General features: G+C 43.3%; 1 protein-coding gene, 2 long non-coding RNA genes and 1 other non-coding gene across 6 annotated transcripts; 3 read left to right on the forward strand and 1 right to left on the reverse strand.

Annotated features, from left to right (window-relative positions):
- Positions 1-421: 421 nt before the first annotated feature.
- Positions 422-2,399, forward strand: LOC120675846. 2 transcript variants are annotated; one of them, XR_005675514.1, is made up of 4 exons: positions 444-938; positions 1,060-1,106; positions 1,248-1,559; positions 1,645-2,397. It is a non-coding gene; the product is annotated as an uncharacterized LOC120675846 (long non-coding RNA). The 2 variants fall into 2 exon arrangements; XR_005675513.1 differs by having other exon boundaries at positions 422-938; positions 1,248-2,399.
- Positions 2,400-2,991: 592 nt separating this feature from the next.
- Positions 2,992-4,251, forward strand: LOC120675847. 2 transcript variants are annotated; one of them, XR_005675516.1, is made up of 3 exons: positions 2,992-3,084; positions 3,187-3,846; positions 3,929-4,251. It is a non-coding gene; the product is annotated as an uncharacterized LOC120675847 (long non-coding RNA). The 2 variants fall into 2 exon arrangements; XR_005675515.1 differs by having other exon boundaries at positions 3,187-4,251.
- A 582-nt stretch (positions 4,252-4,833) lies between these two features.
- Positions 4,834-4,983, reverse strand: LOC120677157. Its single transcript, XR_005676219.1, has one exon. It is a non-coding gene; the product is annotated as a U4 spliceosomal RNA (small nuclear RNA).
- An 18,813-nt stretch (positions 4,984-23,796) lies between these two features.
- LOC120675884 (high mobility group B protein 14-like) lies at positions 23,797-26,660 on the forward strand. Its single transcript, XM_039957094.1, has 5 exons — positions 23,797-24,151; positions 25,122-25,179; positions 25,251-25,295; positions 26,217-26,297; positions 26,401-26,660. The coding sequence occupies exons 1-5, from the start codon at positions 23,988-23,990 to the stop codon at positions 26,431-26,433; spliced, it is 381 nt and encodes a 126-aa protein (XP_039813028.1). The 5' UTR covers positions 23,797-23,987; the 3' UTR covers positions 26,434-26,660.
- Positions 26,661-26,750: the final 90 nt, after the last annotated feature.

Below are 26,750 nucleotides of genomic sequence, written 5' to 3' on the forward strand. Positions count from 1 at the left end.
CCAAGCTAGGTCTGGCGCGGACGGCGGAGGTCGCGAGCTCCTTCATCCTCGCCGCGGTGGGGTAGCCATGGCTGTGCGAGCAGCCTGAGCTATCTGCCTCTCGAAGCATCAGGTCTCTTCCTCCTCTCCCCCATCTCATTGCCTTGGTCGCCCTCTCCGACCCCACGCCAGTCGCGGCGGCCGATGCGCGGGGGTGAGGCGGCGACCGCCGCGGGTGTGTCACGGCGCTGCGGGCTGCGTACCTCGTCGGCGCGCGCGCTCGTAGTCCTGCTCGCCCGCCGCCGCCGCTCCTCCTCCTTGCCGCGTGTCGCCGTCATCGCCCCACTTCTGCCGCACGCCCTCTCCACCCCGCATCGCCGCCGCCGCCGCCCCTCCGTCCCGCATCGCTGCCACCCTCCGTGCGGTTCGCTGCGGCGAAGCGGAGCTCGGCCGCGGCTCCCAGCGCTGCGGCGGGCGGGGGTCGGCCTCGACCGGCGGAGCAACCGCGACTCCTCCAGCGCCGCCGCGTGGGAGAGCGCCACGGCCACCTGGTTGGCGACGGCCTGCACGATCTCCAGATCTTGGTTGCTCCAAGTCCACGCCGCTGCAGATGAAGATGACCAGAACTAAGATTGCATAGCTCGCTGGCTCTGATGCGCAGCTCCCTCCGTGGAACTTTGGGATCCGTATTGCGGCCGCAGCTGCTGCTGGCAGCAGGCCTCTTCCGCTCGCCGCCTCATGCAGCACGGAGCCTGGCATGAGCACCCTACGACAAGGACACGCCCGACCGGTGGCACAACATCGCCCGCGCTGTCGGCGGCAAGTCCGCCGAGGAGGTCAGGCGCTACTACGAGCTACTGGAGGAGGACGTCAAGCACATCGAGTCCGGCAAGGTGCCCTTCCCCGTCTACCGCTGCCCCGGCGGCCGCCGCCGGCGCCCTCGGCTACGAGACCGACAGGTACGACGCGTGAACGGCCTCGACAGCGAGCTAGCTAGCTCAGCACCGTCTCGTTCTGAGCAGCTTGTAGCTTTTTGTTTCTCTCTGGTGTGCTGATCGTCTCTAGAAAATCCGTGTGCAGGATGAAGCATCTGAAGATCGAGGGATTCCACGGCAGAGCTTGAGATGGTGACATTTCTTTTTTGTGTCCATAGGGAAACTTAGAAATATTTTGTTAATGAAGATTTTTGTTAAATGCTAAATCAAAAATAATATATATCCGATGTTTACATCTAATTTTATAGCTGATTGAGATATATACATATGCAGATTGGTATCTGCACCTTCAGATATCTTTCACACGATTGGTTCAACATAACCATGAAAACCTCAGTACGGTAAGGGATGTATTTTCCAACAAAACGGTAAGGGAGCTTGCTAATAAGCTCCTCCACTTTGTGGGAAATCAATTTTTTGGTATATCTTTATTAGGCTAATCACACATTTGGTTTATACTATCAACTCTGATTTTGGCTTGCTTACCAACAATTATTTTCTTAGTGCGTTTCTCATGTCCAGGGAGTTACCATTTGTGCAACAAATTAAAAGTAGAACGCTTCTTCTTTTGCTAACCTTATTGTGGTTAGTACTTTTCTTTTTCTCATTCGCATATAAATAAACTATTGTTGCCACCATCTTAGCTTACTTTCATGCTATGTTTTTAAAGCGGTAAGGCGAGGCGAGCGATCCACCACCGCCTTATCGCCTAGGCGACGCCTAGGCGGGCTAAGGCTGGCTAAGGCGAGACCTTAAGCAAGGCGAGCCGCCACCGCCTTGTCGCCTAGGCGACGCCTTGAAAACAGAGCTTTCATGCGCCATGAGCCGTTTATTAGTCAACACTATAGTGCTTGAATGCAGAGAAAAAGGACAAGCCCCCCAATGCTGAAATAATAAGCCAAAATGAACCTCATCCATCAAACTCTTCAGTGCAGCAATGAGAGGTAGCTGCTTAGTCATAATGTTCGATTCAAGGTATGTACCAAATTTTCCTCATCATAATTTGTGCTCCACTCTTCAACCTTTGCTTACCAAATTTTTGTGCTCCACTCTTCTGCCAAAAGGTCTGCTACCGATGAAAACTACTGTCTACATATTTAGATCTACATTTTACAGCTACTACCTGCGCCTCATAATTTAGACCTACTTACTTTGTTTTTTGTCGTTCCATCTTATTCCCCAGGATTTCCAGTGACAGAGTTTCGCTAGGCAATGCTTTAGATCCTGTCATCCACCAAGGTATTCCATTCCTCTTTTGGTCTGTGTAGGCCTCAAAGAACAATAAAGTTTTAAATAAAGATTAGTACCTTTTTGTTTTTGCTTGAAGTGGTCCAGAGATACTATATATTTGGAGTTCTCTGGAAAACTGGTTAAATAGTCTCCCATCACAAAATATGTTTGCTAAATAATTAAAATAAGACTCACGATTCCTCTTCGTTTACAATGGAGAATTAATACCATCTGATCTAGCAATGAGAGCAACTCGATCATCTCTACATGAAATAGAAGAGGAAACAGAGGTAATTACCATTTTAAACAAACAAATAGTTAATCTGCTGACACTCTTTTGATTTGTTTTAGAGAAATAGCCTTTGTGTCTCTCTAATTTGTTTTTATCAGACTGCTATACATTTTCTAACTGCAATCTCTTACAAAGCTATATGAAAATATAGATACTCAAGAATCTAACTACACCAAACAAGTTTGATTTTGCTGAACTCCAGAATCTTTAATTTGTCTAATTTAGTAGATCTTCTAGAGATTGACTGACCTCAACAATGACTAATTTGTCTAGCTGACATCTCAGTTTCTCACAAAAAAATATGAATTAATCTGTTCTTACTTCCCTATGTCACATCATAACAAATAACCTTTATATCCCTCTGAAATTTCATTGTCTTTATATTTCACTTTGTTGCAGAAGATCTCACTTAATCTTCTCTTATTTCTTTGTTTTCCTCTATGGTAAATAACATTTGCACCTCTCTGTTCTTTGCATTTCAGCTTCTTAGGAAAAGCTTACAATGCAGCAAAACTAATGAGGATGATTCTACTCATATTGCTAGCACTAACACTACACAGTTTGCGCAGTGCAAAAGCCAATCGAAAGGTACTTTCATTTGTGCATTTCATATTTCTGCAGATCCAACTCCTTTGCCCAACTCAGAATTTTAACTAGACAAATTTTTCTTTCCTTTCCATTTGATTGTAGGAAAAGTGGACCAAATTGTTTCATGGGCACAAAGCAAATCAGTAGGTGAAATCACAGTTTCTATTGACACTGGTAAAGACTTCAAGAAGCCAAAGATAGAGCTATCAGTTGCTGTGATAGGCTCTATATTTAGCTTTGTTGCTTCAGTGGACCTTGAAAAGTGTTTAAACAACAAGCTAAAATTTACTATAGCAGTAATCTTGTCCACCATTCTCTCTCTACTGTTTGAGACCTTACTCATGCTGTTCAATACCTTCTACCCTGATAAGGCAGCCTGCATATATAAATACATCACCCTGCCTATTGCAACTATTACTGATCATCTACCTGGCCCTCTAGAGAAGACCAAACCTCATCTGATATCATTCTACCAAGATCTATGCCGTGCAATTACATCGGGAACTCTTGTGTGGATATTAGCATTTTGGTTTCTCATGCCATCTACTAAAGGTTCATTCCAACTTAGATTTAAGAACTCCATCTTAATTCATATCATCGCTACTGTGGTACTACACATTGTCAAAGAAATAAGCTATATTTGGTTCAAGAGTATTGCTTTAATTGCCAATCACTTGAAAAAGAAGACAAATGTTTGTTCAAATGGAGAAGAGCCATCTACTGAAGCCACTCAAACCATTAATGCACCTACTACTATCTGAGGTAAATTCTGAATTTTACGTGTATCTCTTCTACTTATAATCTCTTACAAAACTACTGATCATTGTATAATAATATTATGCAGGTATTTGCATAATCTTTGCTGCAAGTAATCAATGTTTCCAAAAAAAAAGAAAAAGAAAAGCAGAACTTCATCAAGTTACAAGCAGCAACAATGCATCTTAGTTTATTTTATCCAAGTTAGAATATGCAGTACCGCAGTGGAAAACCACTTTGGTAGAACACGGTATAAATGCACATCCCTCTTAGTGATGATTAGCAGTAACAATAGCTGAATCATTCTGCAAGTATTAGCTGTCATTGTACTTTGAAGAACTCTAGCACTGTCTACACTCTGTGTACTAAGCTAATATTATCGTGCACTAATCCCATTTCCAGCATCATATATTTGTTTCCAAATATTCAATGTACTGAGGAATACCTATTATTAAGCTGATATAGCAGTCTACTACGTCTAAACTATATCTTACCTCTCGATTGTTACAGAGCTCCCAAATGCACATTTTTTTTGGCCCATCCCATATAGACTGCAGCCCATTACAAATTACATGGCCCATCACATGAAACAGAGCCCCCAAACGTATACTCTTTTTTGGGCCATTTAATATGGACTGCAGCCCATTACAGATTACATGGCCCATCACATGAATATTCGACTTCATATAAATTCAGATCCATTACACTTTCTTTACCATTGTATATCATCTAATATTACAAATTAATAATTAAATAAAAAAACACCTCCGATCTACGCGCGCGCAACGCGCGCGCAATCCACTAGTGACGTCATGACTATACGCGTAGTTCCTAGTACTTGATGCTTCATGCCTCGCATCTGACAATCTGACTGCACACGTGTTGCTTCACGCATAGAGAAAATTCGTAAAATCCCTAGCAAAACATGTGCTGATAGCACAAACAATTTTTTTTTTGAACTCAGCACGAACAAATTTTTGCTTTGTATCGTAGGGCTTTCCCTCCTTCGAAAAGGAGGAGCCCTTCCACAAATTCTCAGTGGCCCAAAGGGCCAAAGAGGGGGTTTGGAAATAGTTTTCAACCAGCAATTGATGCGCCTCGGTATGACCTCACTAGCTGCGTCATTGCCCCAAGCGCAAAGATGGTTCTCTCTATCCCCAGGTCCCTCATCTTATACTCGAATCCCTCCCTCGAGCTTTCCTCGCTAGCCGATGTGGTACAATACAGCGAGCGAAGCCAAATCATTTTTTTTATGAAACAGGAGGGGAGAGCCCCTACTGGTTATATATTATAAAGTTAAAAGAAATAAACAAAGTACAGTCACAAGTTCAGGAAACAAAAAAGGTCAAGAAAAAAATCTGAGCTATTACACAAGGTCTTCTAACCATTGAGACATATTATCCTTGTGACGAGGTTTTGCTCTCAAGATAACTAGAGCAAATTCTTTCTTGAAGAAGGTAAGACAGTTCCCTGGGGAGGGCTGCACACCTCTGAAAATGAAATCATTTCTTTGCATCCACAGGCTCCAACAAAATGTTATCATAATCTCCATGAAGAAGGGAATGTTGAGTTGCTCTCTGATTTCCTCCAAAAGTAGGAAAGTGTCTGCTTCCACAAGGATGATATTCAGTCTAATCCAGCAAGATTGTGCAAAAGGACAGTGAAAGAACAGGTGATTTAGAGATTCCTCTATATCCAAATTACAACAAACACATGCATAAGAAGGCAGATGCATGTTTCGTCGACGAAGTAATTCTCGAGTGCTCAGTCTATTCCTGAGAAGTAGCCAGAAGAAAAACTTGTGTTTGTTTTGACAAGTGGATTTCCAAAGCTTTCTGAAGAAGGGATGTGTTGACAAAGAACCAGTGAGATGTCTGTATGCTTTGGAGGTAGAAAAAATAGGAGAGCCCCAAATGTAAGTCCAAAAATCTTTCTCCTCTGTGACTGTCAAACTCTATATATCTTCTGCCACTTGTAGCAGTTGTGTTGCTGCTAAGGGTGAGAGGGGCAGGTGCAAAAAAATTTCCATCTCTTCTAAGTTTATCACCAGATGGAGAGAAATTCCAACATTATTTGCAAAGGAGAACAATTGTGGATATTCTAAACGAGGTATTTTATTTAACCACAAGTCATCCCAGAATAGACAAGATTTTCCATCAGCCACATTAACCATAGCAATTCCTTTGAAAGAGTCTATCAGAGTTAAAATGTCTCTCCACCAAAAAGAGTCCACTCTGTTAGATGAATTTGGTAGAGCCCCAGTACTATAGTGTCTTTCCCAAATTAAATTCACCCAAGGGATATCATGTCTATTATAAAACTTGTGTAGGTTCTTCAGAAGCAAAGCTTCATTTTGTGTCTGAAGATTCAGGACTCCCAGTCCTCCTTCTGACTTGGGTAAGCAAACCATTTCCCATGCAGCTTTAGATGGTGATCTGTCAGCCAAATCTTCCCCTCTCCAAAGACTATGCTTTCTATAAGTATCCACTTGCTTAATCACTATTTTATGCAATTTAAAGGTGCTCATACAGAACATAGGAAAAGAAGTGAAGATAGAGTTTGTTACTTCCAATCTACCTGCCTGGGAGAGGAAAGCAGATGTATAAGCCAATCTTCTCTCACATTTTGTCACCGGAGGCAAGAAATCCACCACTTTGGGTTTAGTAAGACCAAGTGGCAGGCCCAAATATGTAAAAATCAGAGTTCCCAGCTCACAGCCTATGAGTTGAGCAAGCAAAGCAGCTTTGCTATCTTCCACATTAATTGGAATCATCATTGACTTTGAGAAATTGACTTTGATACCTGTGGAAGCTGAGAAATCATGCAGGATGTTCTTAAGGGCTAGGAGTTGATCTTGACAGGCTTCCATAATTACCAAAGTATCATCAGCATACTGCAGGATTGGGAAATCTTGGCTGTGCTGAAGAGGGATGGGTAGCTGTAGGATATTATCAGACCGGGCTTTATTCACCATACTTTGAAGAAGATCTGAAGCTAACACATACAACAGCGGTGAAAGAGGATCCCCTTGCCTAACACCTCTTTTATAGTGGAAAACCTTACCAGGGACACTATTAAGCAACACAGATGAGGTGCCTGAGTTAAAAATATGTTGCATACAAGAAATCCATTTTGGCCCAAAACCTTTCTGTTGCATAATACTCAGCATAGCATGGTGTTCCACCTTATCAAATGATTTTTCAAAATCTAATTTGAGAATGACGATTTTCTTCCTTGAGGAGTGGCACATATGAAGGTATTCAAGGGCCCATGCTAAGCAAACCTGAATTGTTCTAGTTTGGATGAAACCATATTGATTTTTGTGGATGAGCTCCTGAATAACCCTCTGCAGTCGATTGGCCAGCAACTTAGTTATAATTTTCATAGAGATGTTGAGCAGTGAGATTGGCCGAAAATCATTTACTCTGGATAGACCATCTATTTTAGGGACAAGTATAATGTAGGAGCCATTAATACTTTGCAAACAGATATTACCAGTAAAAAACTCCTGACAGAGATTGTAGAAGTCATGCTTGATAATAGGCCAACATTTTTTGATAAAATCAGTATTAAACCCATCTGGTCCAGGAGACTTGTCAGAAGAGAGAGATGCCACTACTAAATCAATTTCCTCATGAGTGAAAGGCTCCTCTAAAAAAGAGAGATCTTGATGTGCCCTCAGTAAGGAGCCCAGGTCTAGAAGCATTGATGTAAATTCAGATTGACCTAATCTATCTTTGTATGCTTCACAGAAAATGTTTGCTTTTGTCTGATGGTCTGAGTGCAGGTTGCCCAATGAATCCTCTAGGGAGCTGATCAAATGTTTCCTGTGCCTAATTGTAGCATTGGCATGAAAGAATTTTGTACCAGCATCTCCTTTAGTAACCCATCTGATTGTACCTCTTTGTTTCTAGTAAATCTTTTGTTGTTTCAAGAGAGAAACAAGCCTTTGTTCTAAAATATGTCTGAAATTCCACTCCTGTAGGGAAAGATCTCTGAATTCTTCTAGGAGCCCCAAGAAACTGAGAACTAACTTCACATTTGCTATATTAGCTTTTAGGTTGGAGAGTTGAGATTGCCAAGCTCTGACAACTCTCCTAAGATTCTTAAATTTGACTGTAATGACTTTGCCTGAATCAGATTGGAAAGTTGGCAGAGACCATACATGCTGTACTATATTTTAGAATTGCTCATGTTCCATTAGATAATTTTCAAACCTGAAAATTTTGCCTTTTGGGATGGTTGTTTTGATAGATATAAGACAAGGAGAGTTATCTGATGTTTCCATTGTAAGGGTGGACACAAAAGTATTTGGGAAGGTATTTGTCCAGGATTGCAAGGTAAAAAAATAATCTAATCTCTCAAGAAGAGGTGAGAGTTGCTTATTGGACCAGGTAAACCTTTGGCCATGAAGGGGTAGCTCAACTACACCTAATGCAATGAGTGCCTCATTAAAGAGTAGCATTTCAGCTAGATCCTCACCTGGTTTATTCCTATCTGCTGGTTTTCTTATGAGATTAAAATCTCCTGCCAGTAGCCAATTAACCTCTGGTGGCATTTGGATATCCTTTAGCCAATGCAAAAAGAGGGGCTTACCCGAGGAGGTGCATGGAGCATAGATATTTGTCAACAACCAGGTTGAATCATCATGCTTAGAGGTGAGTTCGGAAATACTGAAATCATTGCTAAATACCAGATGGCCATTAAAGAGATAGGATTTCCAGATAGTGATAATGCCTCCAGAAGCTCCCACTAAGGGTAGATACTCAAAACTGTCAAATTGGCTGGGACATAAATTTTTGATGAATTGTAAATCAAAGTTCTCCTTTTTTGTTTCCTGAAGACAAACAATGTCACAATTGCTTTCTGTGATTTTATCTCTGATGGAAACCCATTTCTTATCTGAATTTATGCCACGCACATTCCAACAGAAAACTTTCCAAGATTTAGAGAAAGTATTACGATCCATAAAAAGTACTGGTGAGTATAGTGAAGCATAGATGTCCAACTAGGGCACATCCACATCCAACAAAATAATTCACCAACAAGTTTGCACCCACAACTAAAGAAGAAATTATTACAGACCCAGAGAAGGTTAACATAGATAAAGATAGATAGATAAGCATAGATCTAGCAAAATAAAAGATGACTGAAGCTTCACTTCTTGGGCTTCTTCTTCTGAGTTTTATCATCTGCATTATCCTTGTTGGACGGTTTCTTCTTGATCTGCTTCTTTCCACCAGGGGTTGCAGGTAACTTTTTCTTGTTCAGAACTGGTGCAGTAAGGCTTTCTTCATCCAAATTGCAGAAAGTGGCCCCCAAATTCCTGATCACCGAAAGGGAGAGAGTAGGGGGTGTGACTGTATAGCCTAGACAACTTTTTGAGCACTGACCATGTCTGAAACCATTTTTTTGTTTCTCCATTCTTTTGCTTCTTATAAGAGAGGGGTCCTCCAATAAGTCTGAAATTCCTTCCTTCCGCACTTTATCCAACAGAACCTTGGACCAGGGTCCTGGGGTAGATTCAACTTTAGGAGCAAGACTTTCCAAAAGCGTACTAGGAGAAGAGCTCTGAGATGAAATTATCTTTTTTCCTTTTTTTGTCCAAAGGAGACTTTTGGGGAGAGATGCTCTGAATCAATTTCCTCAATCTGAATAAGATTTTCAGGAGGTGTCAAGTCCTTCAGACAGGTAGGAGGGACATCAGGACACTTCTCTAGCAACGCAAAGGGGATAAAATCTGGTCCACAATAGAACTCCATGCCAAGGATGAGAGAAACTGTTTTGCCCAACTGAAGCTAGCTGGATATGTCAACATGGCAGTGAAGAAATCTGCCCAAATCTTAGGAATGGAGACAGAGGGTGCAGAAGGTACAGGTGAGAAAAAATGAGACCAGAGTCTAACTGCCTCTGCATTATTTTTGAAATTCATTCTCTCCACAAAGAAGTGATGGCGAATATCAATGTGCTTTGTGCGAGAGTGTTGAACCGGATTCTTGGCAATTTTTACGACACTTTCATTGTCACAAAGGAGTGGTATCCTATCTAGTTTCACACCAAAGTCCAAAAGGGTTTGCTTCATATATAGGATTTGGGCACAACATGTACCGGCCGCTATATATTCCGCTTCCGTGGTGGACAAAGCCACAGAATTTTGCTTCTTACTCGACCAAGAAACTAGAGAACGCCCAAGCAAGTGGCAAACCCCCGGAGGTACTCTTGCGATCCACACGGCTTCCGGCAAAATCCGAATCCGAGTATCCCAAGAGATCTAAGCTAGCGCCTTTGGGGTACCACAAGCCTATGCTAGGGGTGTGCTTGAGATACCGAAGGATCCTATTCACAGCCGAGAGGTGTGACTCCTTTGGGTTAGCTTGAAAACGGGCACACAAGCACACACTAAACATTATATCGGGCCTAGATGCGGTAAGGTAAAGCAAAGACCCTATCATAGAACGATAGAGGGATTGATCAACTGGTTTACCGTCCACATCCAAGTCGAGATGCCCATTGGTAGCCATGGGTGTCTTGATTGGCTTGCACTCATCCATCTTGAACTTCTTCAAGATATCTTTAGTATACTTTTCTTGATGGATGAATGTCCCTTCCTTCATTTGTTTGACTTGAAAACCAAGGAAGAAGGTCAATTCGCCAATCATGGACATCTCGAATTCCCTAGACATCATGGTAGCAAACTCATGGCTTAGTAAATCATTAGTTGAGCCAAAGATAATATCGTCAACATAAATTTGACAAATGAAAAGATTCCTGTTGACGTCTTTTGTGAACAAAGTGGTGTCCACCCTCCCGATCTTGAAGCCTTGCATGATTAGGAAGTCACGAAGCCTCTCATACCAAGCCCTTGGAGCTTGTTTGAGTCCATAGAGTGCTTTGTGCAACCTATAAACATGATTAGGATTCCTCGGATCTTCAAACCCGGGAGGTTGCTCAACATAAACAAGTTCGTTAATAACGCCATTTAAGAATGCACTTTTCACATCCATTTTGTACAACTTAATGTTATGATGTGAAGAGTAAGCAAGAAGGATGCGGATAGCTTCAAGTCTTGCGACCGGAGCAAAAGTTTCACCAAAATCCAAACCTTCGACTTGAGAAAACCCTTTTGCCACAAGTCTTGCTTTGTTGCGTATCACCACCCCATGTTCATCTTGCTTGTTTCGAAAGACCCACTTAGTGCCAATGATATTCTTGTCTTTCGGAGGAGCTTCGAGGACCCAAACTTCATTGCGGGTGAAGTTGTTCAATTCTTCTTGTATGGCCATCACCCAATCCGAGTCCTCAAGCGCTTCCTCTATGCTAGTGGGTTCAATACAAGAAACAAACGAGTGATATTCGCAAAATGAAGCATGCTTAGAGCGAGTTCTTACTCCCTTTGAAGGACTACCAATGATTTGACCAATTGGATGATCCTTGGAGATGCGACCATGCTTCACTAGCGGTATTTGCGTGGATGCTTGTTGGGGTGGATCATGGGTGACTTGTGCTTGTGGTGGAACACTTTGCTCTTCTTGTTCTTGGACTTGGGGTGTTGGCGTTGGCACATCTTCTTGAGGTAGTGGATCATCTTTTTCTTGATCTTTATCCGCTTGGGGTGCCGTGGAGGTGCTTGGTGTAGATGAGGAAGGTCCTCCCCCTTGATCATTGCCTTCATGCTCCTCTTCCGGCTTGATATCCCCAATGGACATATTCTTCAAAGCTTCATCAATCTCTTCATCACCTACATTTTCATAGCCAACAACCTCCTCTTGGGAGCCATTAGATTCATCAAACTCCACATCACATGTTTCTTCAACTAACCCGGAGGTTTGATTGAATACTCTATATGCTTTGGAGTTTGATGCATAACCAAGAAAGAAACCTTCATCACATCTACTCTCAAACTTACCGAGCCTTTTCTTCTTATAGATGAAGCATTTGCAACAAAAGACTCGAAAGTATAATATATTTGATTTCCTCCCGGTGATGAGCTCATATGGAGTTTTCTTGAGGAGTCGGTGAGGATACACTCGGTTGGATGCATGACATGCCGTGTTGATTGCTTCCGCCCAAAACTTCTCGGACGTGCCATAATCATCCAACATTGCTCTTGCTAGGGTGATGAGTGTCTTGTTCTTTCTTTCCACCACTCTATTTTGTTGAGGCGTGTAGGTGGCGGAAAACTCATGCTTAATGCCCTCTTCATCGCACCATTCTTCAATCTTCATATTTTTGAACTCGGTGCCGTTGTCACTCCGGATCTTCACAATTGGGGAGTTGTTACTCCCTTTGAGCTCTTCTTGCAAAAGTCTTGAAGAGTTCCGGAGTTTCACCCTTATCGCCTAGAAACATAACCCAAGTGTAACTGTGAAAAATCATCAACAATTACTAGGCAATAGAGGTTACCACCAATGCTCTTGTATGTAGTTGGACCAAAGAGATCCATGTGTAGTAGCTCGAGCGGCTTGGAGGTAGACAACATCGTCTTGATGGGATGATGTGTTGCAACTTGCTTCCCGGCTTGACATGCTTTGCATAATTTGTTCTTGTCAAAGGTAACGTCCTTCAAGCTGGTGATCATCCCTTTCTTGTGGGCTTTCTTGAGGTTGCTCATGCCGATATGAGCAATTCTTCTATGCCAAAGCCACCCAAGAGAAGACTTGGTGAAGAGGCATGTCATGGTACTTGTTTGCCTTGAAGAGAAATCCACCAAGTAAATGTTGCCATGCCTAAACCCCGTGAATACCAATGACTTGTCTTTTTCATGAGTTACTACAACACCATTCTTGTCAAAGGCACACGTTAGTCCAAGATCACACAATTGAGCAATTGAAATAAGATTAAAACTAAGTGCTTCTACAAACAAAACATTAGAAATAGATAAATCTTTAGAAATTGCTATTCTACCCAAACCTAAAACTTTTCCCCTTGAATTATCACCATAGGTGACATGTTCATGATCTCCGGGGTCTTCAAGAGTGGTGAACATGCTATCATTGCCGGTCATGTGTTGAGAGCAACCGCTATCAAGTACCCAATGTTTTCCACCGGCTTTGTAGTTCACCTACACACATGAGAATCACTTTTGAGTTTTAGGAACCCAAACAAGCTTTGGGCCTTGCACATGTGTGACAAGAGCTTTTGGGACCCAAAGTTGCTTGGGGAGCTTCTTCATTGACTCCTTAGTGAGTTTGCCAATGAATTTGGCCTTCACCTTGCCCTTCACTTTACTCAAGAGAAAATGATTATTTTGAAACATTGATGAGTAATTCTTGGGTAAATTAGGAAGAGGACGTGATGGTAAAGTGCACTCCCTAGTGTGGTGCCCGGTGACTTGGCAATGTTGGCAATATGAACCAACTTCCTTGATGAAGCTAATCTTGATCTCCGGAGAAGGAGTAGTAGCTATGTTTGGCTCCGGAAATGAACCAAGACATCTCTTGCCATAGTCACGGGCATTGTTGAAGAGAATCTCCTTGTGGATGTATTCTCCTCTTGAGAGCTTCTCCACACTACTATTGAGACTTGCCACTTGATCCATCAATTCATTTTCCCTAGAAGGTGCAAGCTCGGGCAAAGCATTAGTAGCATTTGCATTAATGAGTAGGTCATCACATGAAGTAGAAGCATTGACCTTCTCAATAGTTTCATGAGCAAAGTTCTCAAGACTTGGGTCAATTGCTTCATAGGCAAATTCAAGTTCTTGATACTTGTGAGCCAACTCCCTATGCTCTTGTTTAAGCTTTTTGTGGCTCTCTTCAACTTGCTTAGCAAGAACAAGTGACTCATTGTGCTTTTTGAGCAAGTCATTGTACTTGCCAAGCAAATCGGAGTGGGCAAGCTCTAACTTGGCACGAGTGCTCTCAAGAACTTTGACTTTGCCCTTTTCCCACTTGATGACGGATGTATACTCATTAATGAGTTAGCAAACTCATTAGGGTCAAGCTCATCATCACTATCATCTTCACTCTCACATACCTTAGAGTTACCTTTGGCCATGAGGCACATTGGAGGTGGAGGATAGTGATGGTTCTTCATTTGTGAGGGCGATGGTGACTATATCTTCTTCCTCATCGCTTGACTCTTCGCTTGATGAGACATCGGTCACCCATTCTTGTTTTTCTACCAAGAAGCTTCTCTTGGTGTGCCCTTTCTTCTTTGGGAAGAGCTTCGTCTTCTGGTCATGGCTCTTCTTCTTCCCAAGTCTCTTGTTTTTATTCTTCCTTTCTTCTTCTTCATCATCGCTTGAATCATGGCGATGCTTGCTCTTGTTATCCTTGTTTCTTTTGTCCGGCTTGGGGCAATTTGGACGGATGTGGCTTTTTTCTCCACAATTGTAGCAAATTTTGTTCTTGACATCCATTGGCCGGAACATTCCCTTTTTAGAGTCAAAGTTGAAACCCTTCTTGTTGATCTTGTCATTCAAGCGTGTGAACTTTCTCATCATGAGAGCAAGTTCTCCATCATCTTCAACATCGGATGAGCTTTCATGATGATCATCTTCTTCATTGCTTGAGCTTGAATCTTGCTTGATCATCTTGAGCTTGCGGGATTTGTTTGCCTTGGTCTTTAGAGCAATTGATTTGCTTGAAGTTGGCTCTTCGGACATACCAAGGATACTCATTTCATGAGCGTGAATTTCGCCCACAAGTTCTCCCACTTCCATTATGTCAAGATTCTCCTTTTGAAGCATAGCATTGATGATGTTATACTTGGGCTTCGGGAGGAGCATGAGAATCTTGCGATTGATGGAGGCACTGTCAATTTTGGATATTTCAAGTGCATTAATGTCCTTGACAATGACATTCAAGCGAGAGTACATATCATTGCAATTTTCATGAGCTAACATTTTAAAGGAATCATACTTAGCTCTAAACAAGTGATATTTTTGTTCGCGGACTTTTGTGGAACCTTCATGCATTTCAATTAGCTCTTTCCATATATCACTTGCTAAGTCCATGTCCATTTACTCTAGCAAAGACTTCCTCACTAATGGCTTCGAAAATTGCATTTCTAGCCTTTGCATTCCATTTTAATTGTTCGGTGGTGGGAGTTCCGGTGAACCCGGTCTTAGTTGCCAACCACACTTCGGGGGCAATCGCATCAAGGTATGCGGCCATGCGAACTTCCAATAGGCAAAGTTCTTGCCCTCGAAGTGAGGCGGCTAACCACCCATCTTGGCCATAGCTCTAGGCGGTGAAGCCTAATGATCCAAATGAGCAACGAGGCTCTGATACCAATTGTAAGGATCGATGGACTAAGAGGGGGGTGAATTGGGCCTTTTTCAAATTCTAAAACACAATAAAGCAACCTTAACCTATGCAATGCTAGTAAGGCACCAATTCACCAACCGGATAACTAAACTACCTACACAAGCTAAGAAAGAGGTAACGAGAAGTAAAGCCTAGCAAGGTAGAGCTAAGTTATGATCTCTAAGTCAAGCACATGAATAAATTGCATGAAAGAAAATGCTTGAATAAAGAGAGTGGACAAGAGACGACCGGATTTTTTCCCGTGGTATCGATGTGTTGGCACACACCCCTAATCCACGTTGTGACACTCACAAAGAGTCTTGTCACCTCCCAAGTCACCGAGACGAGGGCGCTCACTAAGAGTCTCCGTTCACCATCCCGGCGTGGTGGAGATCAAGCCACGTACAATCTTCTTCTCCAGGGCTCCCACAATCCTTGGCAAGCTCCGCGAGAAACACCTCGATCACCAAGATCGCCTAGGTGATGCCAATCACCAAGAGTAACAAGCTAAGGCCTTCACTTGAGCAAGAACCGATCACCAAGAACGGATGCACACAAGCTTCTCTCTACTCAAGTCCTTAATCTTGCTTCTTGATTGATTGAATGAACAAGTATGTCAAAGATGAAGCTTAAGGTGGCTCTTGACTGTAGTATTGAGTGTATGGATGTTGCCTGGTGTCAAGAGTGGCAAAATGACCCATTGGAGGGGTATATATAGGCAGCTCACACGAATAGAGCCGTTGGAGAAAAGCTGCCAGAAAACTGCGTAGCGCCGGTTAATCCGACGTACCTCCAATAGTCATCGTCGGTTTAACCGATGAATGTAAACTGCCCCTTCTGAAAACTAGCCGTTACAACTTGGGCAGATTAACCGACGTATCATCGGTTTAACCGGTGAGTGTAGTTGTCCACTGATCAACTGAAAAACCAAGTCTCTGGACAACTGCACCGACGTTAACTCAAACCTATCGTCGGTTTAACCGGTGAGTACAACTTCTGAAGTCCTTGGAAAAACCATCTCACTGGTCAATTGCACCGACGTCCCATTTCAAACATCGTCGGTTTAACTGGTGTATAGAACTTGTAATACCCTGGAAAAACCAACTCTGGACTAATGCACCGACGTTAAATTCAAACACGTCGGTTTAACCGGTGTATTGACTTGTCCAGACTCTGCTGACTTCGTTTAACCGACGTATAGAAAATTGAGGTCGTCGGTTAAACCGGTGTTAAAGACTTTTTCTGATTTTGCCTTTTCTGATTTGAGTCTTGAATGAAATCCAAATATTCTTGAGATATAAGTTGAGAACCACTTATTTGAACTTCTAGAAACCTGAGTGACCATACTGTGCATCCATTTTCAAATGACCATGTCCATGCTCAAGTTACTTAGCCTTAACCCCTCTTAATAGTGCGATCACTATAAAACTAAAAAACCTATACTAACCTAAGTGTCATTCTCAACCTTATGACACTTAGGACTAGAAAGATCCTTAGTCTTGACATAATCTTGAGTTGAATACCGAGATCGCCTTTTTGAATAACCGAAATTGAGGGGCCTCTTTTGACATATGACCAAATGAGCGATAATGATCTATTAAGCTGCACAAACTCATTAGTCACAATAATGGTTGTCATTAATCACCGAAACATACCTTGAGGGCCTAGATGCTTACACTAATTCCTCCACCTGTGGGATCCCTTGTGCAAGGTTGTCAATATCTCCAAGATCTTCCTCAACTGCCATGTTCAGATCAATCTCCAATTCTGTATTCTGCAGCAGATCATTTAGTTCAATAAATGCTTCCCCTGGCTGAGGAGCAGTAGGCATAGCTAAGACAACAGGGACATCCACTACATTATTGGCATCAGGATTAGCAGCATCATTAGCCATGACTTGGATATTGGGCTGTTGCTCAGGCCAAAGATCCCAATTCTGGGTCAATGCTTGATCTTGGGCCTGAATTTTCTAGGCTTGATTCTGGGCTTGAGGTTCATTATTCTGCTGGGTTTCATTTTGTTGGTTAGCAGCAGAAGCCCCATGTGGCCCAATTGATTGTCCAAAGCCAAAGAATTCAAAGAAATTTGGATGGGCATCATCAGGACCATTGGGAGGGGTGATTCATCAGCTGGTGCTCCACCTAAAGGGCTGGCTTGAAGGATTTCACACTGGCAAGTCCATGACTCTCCCTAAAAATTCTCCCCTTCTGAACAGACAATGAACCAAGGGATCTCCTTAAGATTCACTACTCTAGCTTTGCTGATAATTCTGGCCAAATGGTTGGAGTCTTCTTGCCAAGCAAGTAGCTTACCAAAATCTGCAATAGCCTTTTCAATATCATGTTGTTCCCAAAATTTCAAATTAAACCCTAAGAGCATAAGGCAGACTTCATGGTTCATGGTAGAACGTCTGTTATTCCAGCCTTTGTTGTGAGCCTTGAAAGTGATGTGATAGTTTCCATAATTATGCGGGCTGTTCTGAATGAGGAAATCACGATCATGGAACAAATCGAATTTGACAAATGCCTGGCCATAAGGACAGGGCTGCAAAGAACGGTAGCCAATCCTTCTATGGTTTCTCAGGAAATCATCAAGTAGGTCTCTAATTGAAGTGAAAGAAACTTGTTCTGCTGGAAGGGGCTCAATCAGAGCAATCACAACATCACTATGACGCCCGCGCATCCCACCAATCACTGCTCGAGACATGACTTTTCTACCCAGAATATCCACTCTGGTGCAGTCTCTAGGCATAAACGGACGAGGATCAACAAAATGGTGAGCCATGATCTCACCCGATTGCGCAGTCACGTCGAGATTGCGGCAGAGCACTGTAGCACCTTCCCTTGAGGAGGGTTTTCTTGCTCCAGTGTGAATTGATGATCCGCACAGGCCTTGGGAGATGAATGTGTCAGCGGCGATGAAGAAAAGCGACGTGCCGACGCAATCTCTGGCGGGTGGGTGGGGGAGGAATGTGGCGGCGCTACAGAGCGCAGTTGCCAAGCTATGGAAGGTGAAGGGCCGGAGGAGGAGCTTCCAAGGAGAGCTTGAGAGAGCTGGGCAAAAGAGGAAAAAATCGGCGGGGGGTCGGGAGAAGGCCCACCAATTAGGGACAGATCATGAGGGAACCAGCTAGGAGAGGTTGGAAAATCAACCGTAGCAAGCGAAGGGAAGGAAGGGCACCTCTCTGACAAACACAATCCCGGGAACCGAGGCGGGAACCGGCAATGAATGGTAACATGACCAAGCCTAAACATGCCAGGCAGCGCACACTAGAGGCGCACATGGGCCGAGAGTGTTTATGGGAGAGATAGCGAGAGCATTGGAGACGGCCCAAATTTTGGTTGTTTACAAGCAGCGGAGACCTTGCCGATGAATGGTGGGCCTGTGGCGGATCAGAGTCAGAGCCCAGATTGAGTGACATATTCAAATTTAAACCACCCGGAGATTTAGCTCTAGATTCCTTGTTCATCGCTATTTCCGGGTTCTTCGCTGGCAAGACACCATGCGCTGGAATTGATGAACGAACAGGTCTCCAAACTTTCGAGCCAGATGCAGAATCAGTCAAATTCCTCAGAAGATCCAAAGAATTAAGACGCCCAAACGCTGATGAACGCTTATGTGCTTGTGAACTACCAAGAGGAATTGCATTTGAACCAGATAGTGGCGGGTTGGGTTTAGCAACACTGCATAGGACTTTTCTTTCTTGGAAAGAACACGAACCCAAGGGTGATTGGTTCTAGTAGCATCAGCTATGAATGAATTAGCAAGATGCATACCCTATTCATTCCACACAGATTGAAAGTTAATTTAAAAGATGGATTAGAGATAACATCCAATTTATAGACCAAGAGGCCAACTTCTCTAGAGAAAACCGTGAATTTGAACATCCAATCCTGGATTTCAACAACTGCAAATTCCGATGCTACTCCACCCAAAACAGATTGAAGGATGAGACCCACATTTTGTTCATCGATTTTTAACTTGGATCACGCCACCGAAACAATAAGCCAGAAACTGTGTACATCATCAGGGAAAGGCGAGATCACTGGAGATCCAAAAAGGGATCGTACCTTGTTGGAGAAAGCAATCCCCGGAGAGAAATCGAGAATGGATGAATCCATGATGGAGAGGAAGATTTAGTGAAGGAAGCCATCACGTGAGATCACCGCGGAGGGAGAGGACGAGAGGCACGCCATCCTTAGCCACCCCATCTAATTGCCCAGCAGTGTTGTCCACGGGAACAAAATGGGTGCGCCGGAAGCTTCTCCCTCAGCTCGTGCAGCGGGATGTTCACGGAGTTGGCTATGGAGGCCTCCGCGAAGCCAAATCATCAACCTGCCAACCTGCGACCCAACCAGTATCCCGTCCAGGCGCCTTTTTTATTTTTGCATTTTTCAAAAAAAAAATTACAGAAATATATTTTTGGATTCAGGTTTTACAAATCTATACCCCTACCGCCCGGCAGGGGGGCGGCAGGGGGCCTACCGCCCGGCAGGTGGGCGGTAGGGACCTATATGTAAATAAAAATAAATTTTTTTGCGCAGAGGTCCTTGGAGGGAGCCTGCCGCCCCCCTGCCGCCAACTGGTGGGGCGGCAGGGGGCCTGCCGCCCGGCAGGGGGGCGGCAGGCTCCCTCCTCAAATATAAAACTCCAACCCTTCCCTCTGCGACCTTATTTTCTGCCTCGTGAACAACTAGATGACGCAAACTAGACGAAGGAGGTGGAAAAGAACTTCGGGTCATAGTTCTCGGCCTCCGCAAGAACACGTGACCGGAGGTTCGTCAAGTCCTGCTGCACCACCTCAAGCACCTAGTTGTGTAAACTGGGATAACGATATGGATGACTTTATGCCCCCCAAATCGTGGCCTCGAATACCTGATGTTCCTCCCCCTGTACATGAAAGTAGAACCATAAAAGAGAGAAAGGGAAAGTCAAGAGGTTCGTCAAGTCAAACTGCACCACCTCCAGCACCAAGTTCTGTTAACTGGGATCACGACTTAGATGATTTCATGCCCCCCAAACCATGGCCTCCAAGAGATGATGTTCCTCCCCCTGTGCGTGACTACCTAGATGATTTCATGAAATAATGTGTAACATATATTGTTCATCGGTCTAGATTGTGAAGCAAACTGTACTGAAATAATTTGGATTCTTCAGTATCATGGATGTGTACTCATTTAGCTATCTTCTATGTGTCACATTATGTGTCCAAGCATTTGGGGCTAGCCAATTTGATACAATGAACGATATATAAATATAACGTTAAACAAGATACCACATAAGATATTACATTAAAGGTTACGTTCATTACAACCAAATTCTATAGAAATACGCACTGCCAACTAGTTAAACAAGACATTTAGATATAGTACATACACAATATACTTAATTTCGTACACACAAATAAATGCACAACTAGATGCGGCGAATTCTTGTAGGTGGAGCCGATCCATCCGTCGGATTCCTGGAAGGTCCAGCCTCGGCAGCATCATTGGGTACTGATAGCTGTGGGCACTTCTTGTAAGTGTGACCGTCCGCTCCACACAAGTTGCAATGTTTTTTCTTCTTTCCAGCCTCGGCCTCATCCATTCCGTTCCGGATACGACGTGTCTGCCTTCGGCCTATGCCCCGCTTCGTAGCTGCATCAAGGATGAGAATTGGATGTATATTTTTTTGAGTGAATGGGCCTAGACTACCAATGCCGTATATCTCATGACACCAAGTCTGTGCTGCGGCTTCTTTTGTGAAATATTGAGAAACATATGACGCAGCATGTAACCCAGATACAGAACAAGCCGCGATGACATGGGAGCATGGTAAGTGATGCACCTTTGGCTTCTGACATCGGCAGAACACCCTCCCGTCAATGGTTATCAAAACTTCTTGAATTACCCTTTGTCTGCGGACACCCTGTCCGGTCCTGTCCCTGCATGATACCTCAAATCTTTGCTCCTTTGTGCCCATCGATATGACTGAGTGAAATCGAGCCTTTTCAACTTTTTTCTCCATGTACTCATTGACCCTTCTGCAAAAATGCACTCCTGGATCATTAAGTAAGGGAGCGGCTGATGTGTATCGCTCCCGAAAATACCTTATGCATCCATACATGATGAACTCAACAATGCCAACAAGAGGAAATCCACGAACACGACTCATTACCATATTGTAACATTCAGCATGGTTGGTCGTCTCGATCCCATAACGTCTCCCATCTGTGTTATACAGAAGTGACCACTTCTCTTTAGGTGCACCATCAATCCACTGTGAAAATGGCTTAGCATGTCCAACTAATGAATCTGTAGAACGTCTCCTGCTGGATGATGAGGCCTGACTCTTAAGCAATTCAGCACTCATGTCATCAATTATAACCCACAAAGCATCAAACTTCCTCTGTTGATTCTGAGTGCACAATCGCTTGAAACAAATTCATCAGATCCTTATTCTTGAACCGCTCATAAAAGTTAGCAGCCATATGCCTCACACACCACCTATTGACAACATCTGGCCATATAGGAGGTGAAAATTGACTACCTTCTTGGAGCTGCCTTATAGCTGCAAGTAGACCTGCATGCCTATCACTGATAAGGCAAACATTAGGCCTTCCAGCAACAACGTGAATCTTCAGACGTTCAAGAAACCAGTACCAGCTTTCTGTGTTCTCATTCTCAACAAAGGCAAAGGCGATGGGAACTATCTGCTTGTTGCAATCAATTCCGATTGCCGTCAATATTGTTCCCTTATATTTCTCTGTCAGGAAAGTGCCGTCAATACACAGAATAGGAGGGCAGTAAATGAATGCCCTCACACATGCTCCAATGCAGAAGAAAGCTCGCAGCAGAATGCTTGGCCCCCCTGACAAGCACAGTAAACTGTATGTATCAAAAGCACTTCTAGGATTTCTTTGCACAATTGCTTCAAGCATACGAGGTAGGTTGTCATATGATGCTTCATAAGTGCCAAACCTCATCTCAAATACTTTTTGTTTAGCCCGCCAAGCCTTTGCATAGCTGATCACATACTGGAAATTCTGTTCGATGTCCCTAATTATCAATGCAGGCTCATAATCCATTTTGTCAAGAATCACCCCATACATCTTCTTAGCCACGAAAGTTGATGTGATATTACGATGATATCCCACTACACCTGTCATTCTACAAGTATGTGGTGTAACAATTGAACATTCCCAGTGTGTCTTGAATTTTCCCTTGTATGCATGCACTCGCCATGTACAGTCTCTATCTGCACACCTCACCTCGTATTCTTTGCTGCTAGACTTCAGTACTCTGAATTCCTTCCTCAGAGATACAGCCCAGAGCTTCACAGCATCCTTCACATCCTCAATGGTACGATACTTTGCCCCTTGTATGACCTCATTCACTCTGTATTCAAACTCCGGACATCTAATATCTTGTACCACTGGATTACCAAAACCCTCTTTACGCCATTCACCTAGCACTGGGAAGCGCTCATCGTCCTCATCGTCCGATGAGTCCCCACATTGCTCTATTATTTGTGCATCTTGGTCTTCTTTCTCCATATCCTCCACAATTCCAGGTATCCGCTCGCCTTCATCTGCTAAACCTTGTGGTTCTGGTTCTGGTTCTGGAGCTTGCACAGTTCTCTTCTTCTTTATCCTCTTCCATCTCTTCATTGCAGTAAGATATTGTGTGTGTTGACCCTTCACCTAAATCACCGGTCTTCTGGTGATTCTGAATTACCATTGCGAGAGGCCACCCACTTTCAAGAGCTGCGTGCATGTAATGTTGCCATTCTTCCGTACTATTTATATGCGTCAACTCCCAGAAATCCCCATTAGCTTCCCAGGAAGTCAAGGTATGAACCGTAAGTAAATGGGTCTTTGAATTCACATTGAACATCTTGTGAAAACATTTCCTGTATGGACTCAAAACTCCTCTCTAGGGGTTTGTCTAGACTGCACTGTCTTCTTTCCAATGCTGATAGATTTACTCCATAGGAATCATGAGTAATTCTATAGAAGTCATCGTAATAAACTTGAAATGCCACTTTGCTCGACATATCTGGAAGTGCAAAGACTTCATTTTAATTAATCTAATATCTACAAATATACTATGCCTTCAATTATAACCACTAATCCGAACCCTAAGTGCTTACAACAATAAAAAATACTAATCATAAAATTAAATATAAAAAATCTGGAATGACAAAGTTGAAAAGTATTGGTTACCTGCGGTTCGGATCAAAAATCCTGCAGGGCTTCGCCGGTTTTTTTACCTCCCTCACCCCTCCTCTCTCCCTCTCCCCTCTCTGGATCTCGTGGGTAGAAAATGAGGTCGCAGATGGAAGGGTTGGAGTTTTATATTTGAGGAGGGAGCCTGCCGCCCCCCTGCCGAGCGGCAGGCCCCCTGCCGCCCCACCCGTTGGCGGTAGGGGGCCTGCCGCCCGGCAGGCGGGCGGCAGGCTCCCTCCAAGGACCTCTGCGCAAAAAAATTTATTTTTATTTATATATAGGTTCCTACCGCCCACCTGCCGGGCGGTAGGCCCCCTGCCGCCCCCCTGCCGGGCGGTAGGGGTATAGATTTGTAAATCCTGAATCTAAAAATATATTTCTGTAAAAAATTTTTTTGAAAAATGCAAAAATAAAAAAGGCGCTCCCGTCCAGCAACCATTTTCGTTGGGTTTCCGTGCTCCGACTGAAAGCCCATTCAGTGGCCTGCGCTGGTAACACTTTCCGGCCCACGAGATGTTGAGAGCTCAGCGGTCAGGTCGTCTTCCACTTCCCGTGCGTGCGCTCGCTTCTTCTCCCTCTTCCTCCCTCCCATCTGGCTCCTCCACTCCTCGGGGCCCCACTCCTCGAGCTCCAAACCTCGCGTAAACCCTAGCCCAGGCGCGCAGAGGAGAGAGGGTTGCCTCCGCGGGATGAAGACGAGGTCGCAGACGGTGTGGCCGAAGCCCCTCAGGACGCTGGAGCTGGAGCCCAGGCCCGGCAGCCACAAGCGGAGGCCGAGACCGAGGCCGAAGCCGGCGGGGAAGGGCGACCCCCGCGCGCCCAAGAAGCCCCCCAGCGCCTTCTTCTACTTCATGTATGTTCCCCGCTGCGTCGGCATCTCGTTTCCTCCCTCCTGCCACTAATCCGCTACGGATTCCGTGTCTGCTGCGTGACTGCTCTGCTCGCGGCTCAGGGATTGGCTATGGCGATTTTTCGCACCTCTTACATAGCAGTAAAATCTTAGTGTATCATGGTAGTGCCATGTCTTTGTTCGTTCCCGTCGGATGGACACATTGTAGCTCACTAGGACCTAGTCCAATCAGTTTTTACCTAGGCTTATGCACTGCAGATAGTAAATTTCTAATTTCTTGCACTTGATTTGGGGTGCTCGGAGGTTAGGATAATGGAAGGTATCCTTTAGTCAAGCAGTTTGAATCCTCCTGGTGCTTGGTCAGAGTTCGCCTCTTTGCCATAGATTGCCTAAGGCAGGTTTTAGTTTTCATGATTCCGTCTTCTTAGTTTCAAATATTCAGAGTCCTGGTGCTTGGTCAGAGTTCGCCTCTCTGCCATAGATTGCCTAGAGTCAGGTTTTAGTTTTCATGATTCTGTCTTCTCAGTTTCAAATTTTCAGAGTTCAGATTATTGGATAATGTCAGATTAGTGACATTTCCCTACAACACAATTTCAGATGGACGCCGCCTGTCTTTCAGATGTGAAGAACATCTGACTTGCCATAGCAACCAGCTTTTTGTACTTAGTCCAAAGTAGACTGGGAGCTGGTTCACCTTATACTTATTTATAAACAAAACCGTGTATGTTGTTAGTTAGCAATTTTTTTATAATTACAAAGTTTTAAGTTCCCGCTGAAGATAACAGCAATAATCACATTTGAATTGTTTAACCTAAATTCTTTATGATGCATCCATTCACCTCCATTTCACATATTGATTGCTCCTCAAGGTCTCTCATGTATCTTTAGGTGTAACACAAATACGACAGTTCATTCTGTTGTGTGCCTTTGTGTGATATGCCAATTTTTAATGAAGCTGTATGTTGTGTTGAAGGGATGATTTCCGAAAGACTTATCAGCAGGAAAATCCAAGTGTAAAGTCACTTCAGGAAGTAAGTTTCCATTATTTTAGTGTTGGATCTTTAAACTTTGTTGTCTTGTAGTAATATATGTTGCATTGCAGATAGGGAAGGCATGCGGTGAAAAATGGAATACGATGGCGTTTGAGGTCAGTATTTCCTCCGTACAGCCTGATAGTTGTGTTGCATTAGGTATTTACCCTGTATTGCTTCTTGCTGGTGTAAATTGGAAATGTATATGCGAAACATTTCCACTCCACAGTATTCCATTTTTCAGGCTGTGGAGTGGAAATGTTTCGCATATACTTCTTTTCCTGATGAACCAGTTTATGAAAAACTGTACTTATGGATCAGAAAATCTCTTTATTATGTTTAATTTGGTTCATATCCAGTTTAAAGAATATAAGCTATTGCCTCTTTTGTTTTTACTCATACAGTGAAGAAATAATTCTTATTGAAATTCTTTCTTGTCTATAGGCCAAGTGGTAGAACTAATTTCCTTGTTTAATTTGCTATAGCTATGGCAAATACATTAATGAGTTTATACTTCAGAGAGTAGGAAGGGATTTTTTTTTTTGAAAGGAAGGGACATGCTGGCATGGACTGTCTGAACTGTCAACTTTCCCAACCTACATTCTCAAAATGAATTTATGGGTACTGCAGCAAATTTTGGACTATGGCACGTTTGCTGTTATTTTGTATTGAGTTAGTGTCAGTATTTGACCTCCCCTTTTGTGAGCAGACATTGTTTACTCAACCTTGCCTTGGTGCAATCGAGCTATTCTCTTTCTATGCATGCTAGCAAACCACAGGGAAAACAAAAACAGTATGATTTCTTCTTAGGTACCTGGACCTCTGCTTTTCATTTTAGGTAGAAAGTGAGTACAAGGACAGCAAATGCAATACCAGGCCAAAGCCCTTGTCCTAGACTTACCACATTCATGAGCCGTGTGACCTATGAATATAAAGATAACCTATGAATTCTGTGAAGCCACAAATATTGAGTACTCCTATAAGGTTATGAAATTTGTCTTTTAGAAAATATTAGTTTTCACTTCATTTATTTACAGGAAAAGGTGAAGTATTATGATATAGCTACCGAGAAACGAGCAGAATTTGAGAAGGCGAGGATTGAATATAACAAGAAAAAGGTGCATCTTTCACATGTTTTTCCTCTTGCAAAATCTTTCTATTCTTATGGATGAGATCATAATCCTCTTCCATAACCTCATGTTTGTTTTATTTTCCCATCAGGAAAGTGGAGAGTTGTCTGAGGAATCCAATTAGGACTAGAGCTGAAGATTTTGCTATTCCAATTTCGGATGGTTCACTGCCACTGGTTGAATCAATCTATTGTATATTACCGAACTCAGAATTGTGATTTGTAATGGAATTTGTAGATACCAGTAGGAGTCTTAAGTTCATGCACAATTGTCTCATCTGTAATAGACTGGTCGTATTTAACTGACAGTGTCATTGGTGATTCTAGTCTGGAGTCTGGACGAACTTGCTAACTGCTCGATTTGTTCGCTTCACACTAAAGATAGAATACATGTGGTAAAGATTGATGATGCACACTGATTGCTGCACCTGGACTAAAATTC

This window comes from Panicum virgatum, chromosome 5N, assembly GCF_016808335.1.
Source record: "Panicum virgatum strain AP13 chromosome 5N, P.virgatum_v5, whole genome shotgun sequence".
NCBI classification, from domain to species: domain Eukaryota; kingdom Viridiplantae; phylum Streptophyta; class Magnoliopsida; order Poales; family Poaceae; genus Panicum; species Panicum virgatum.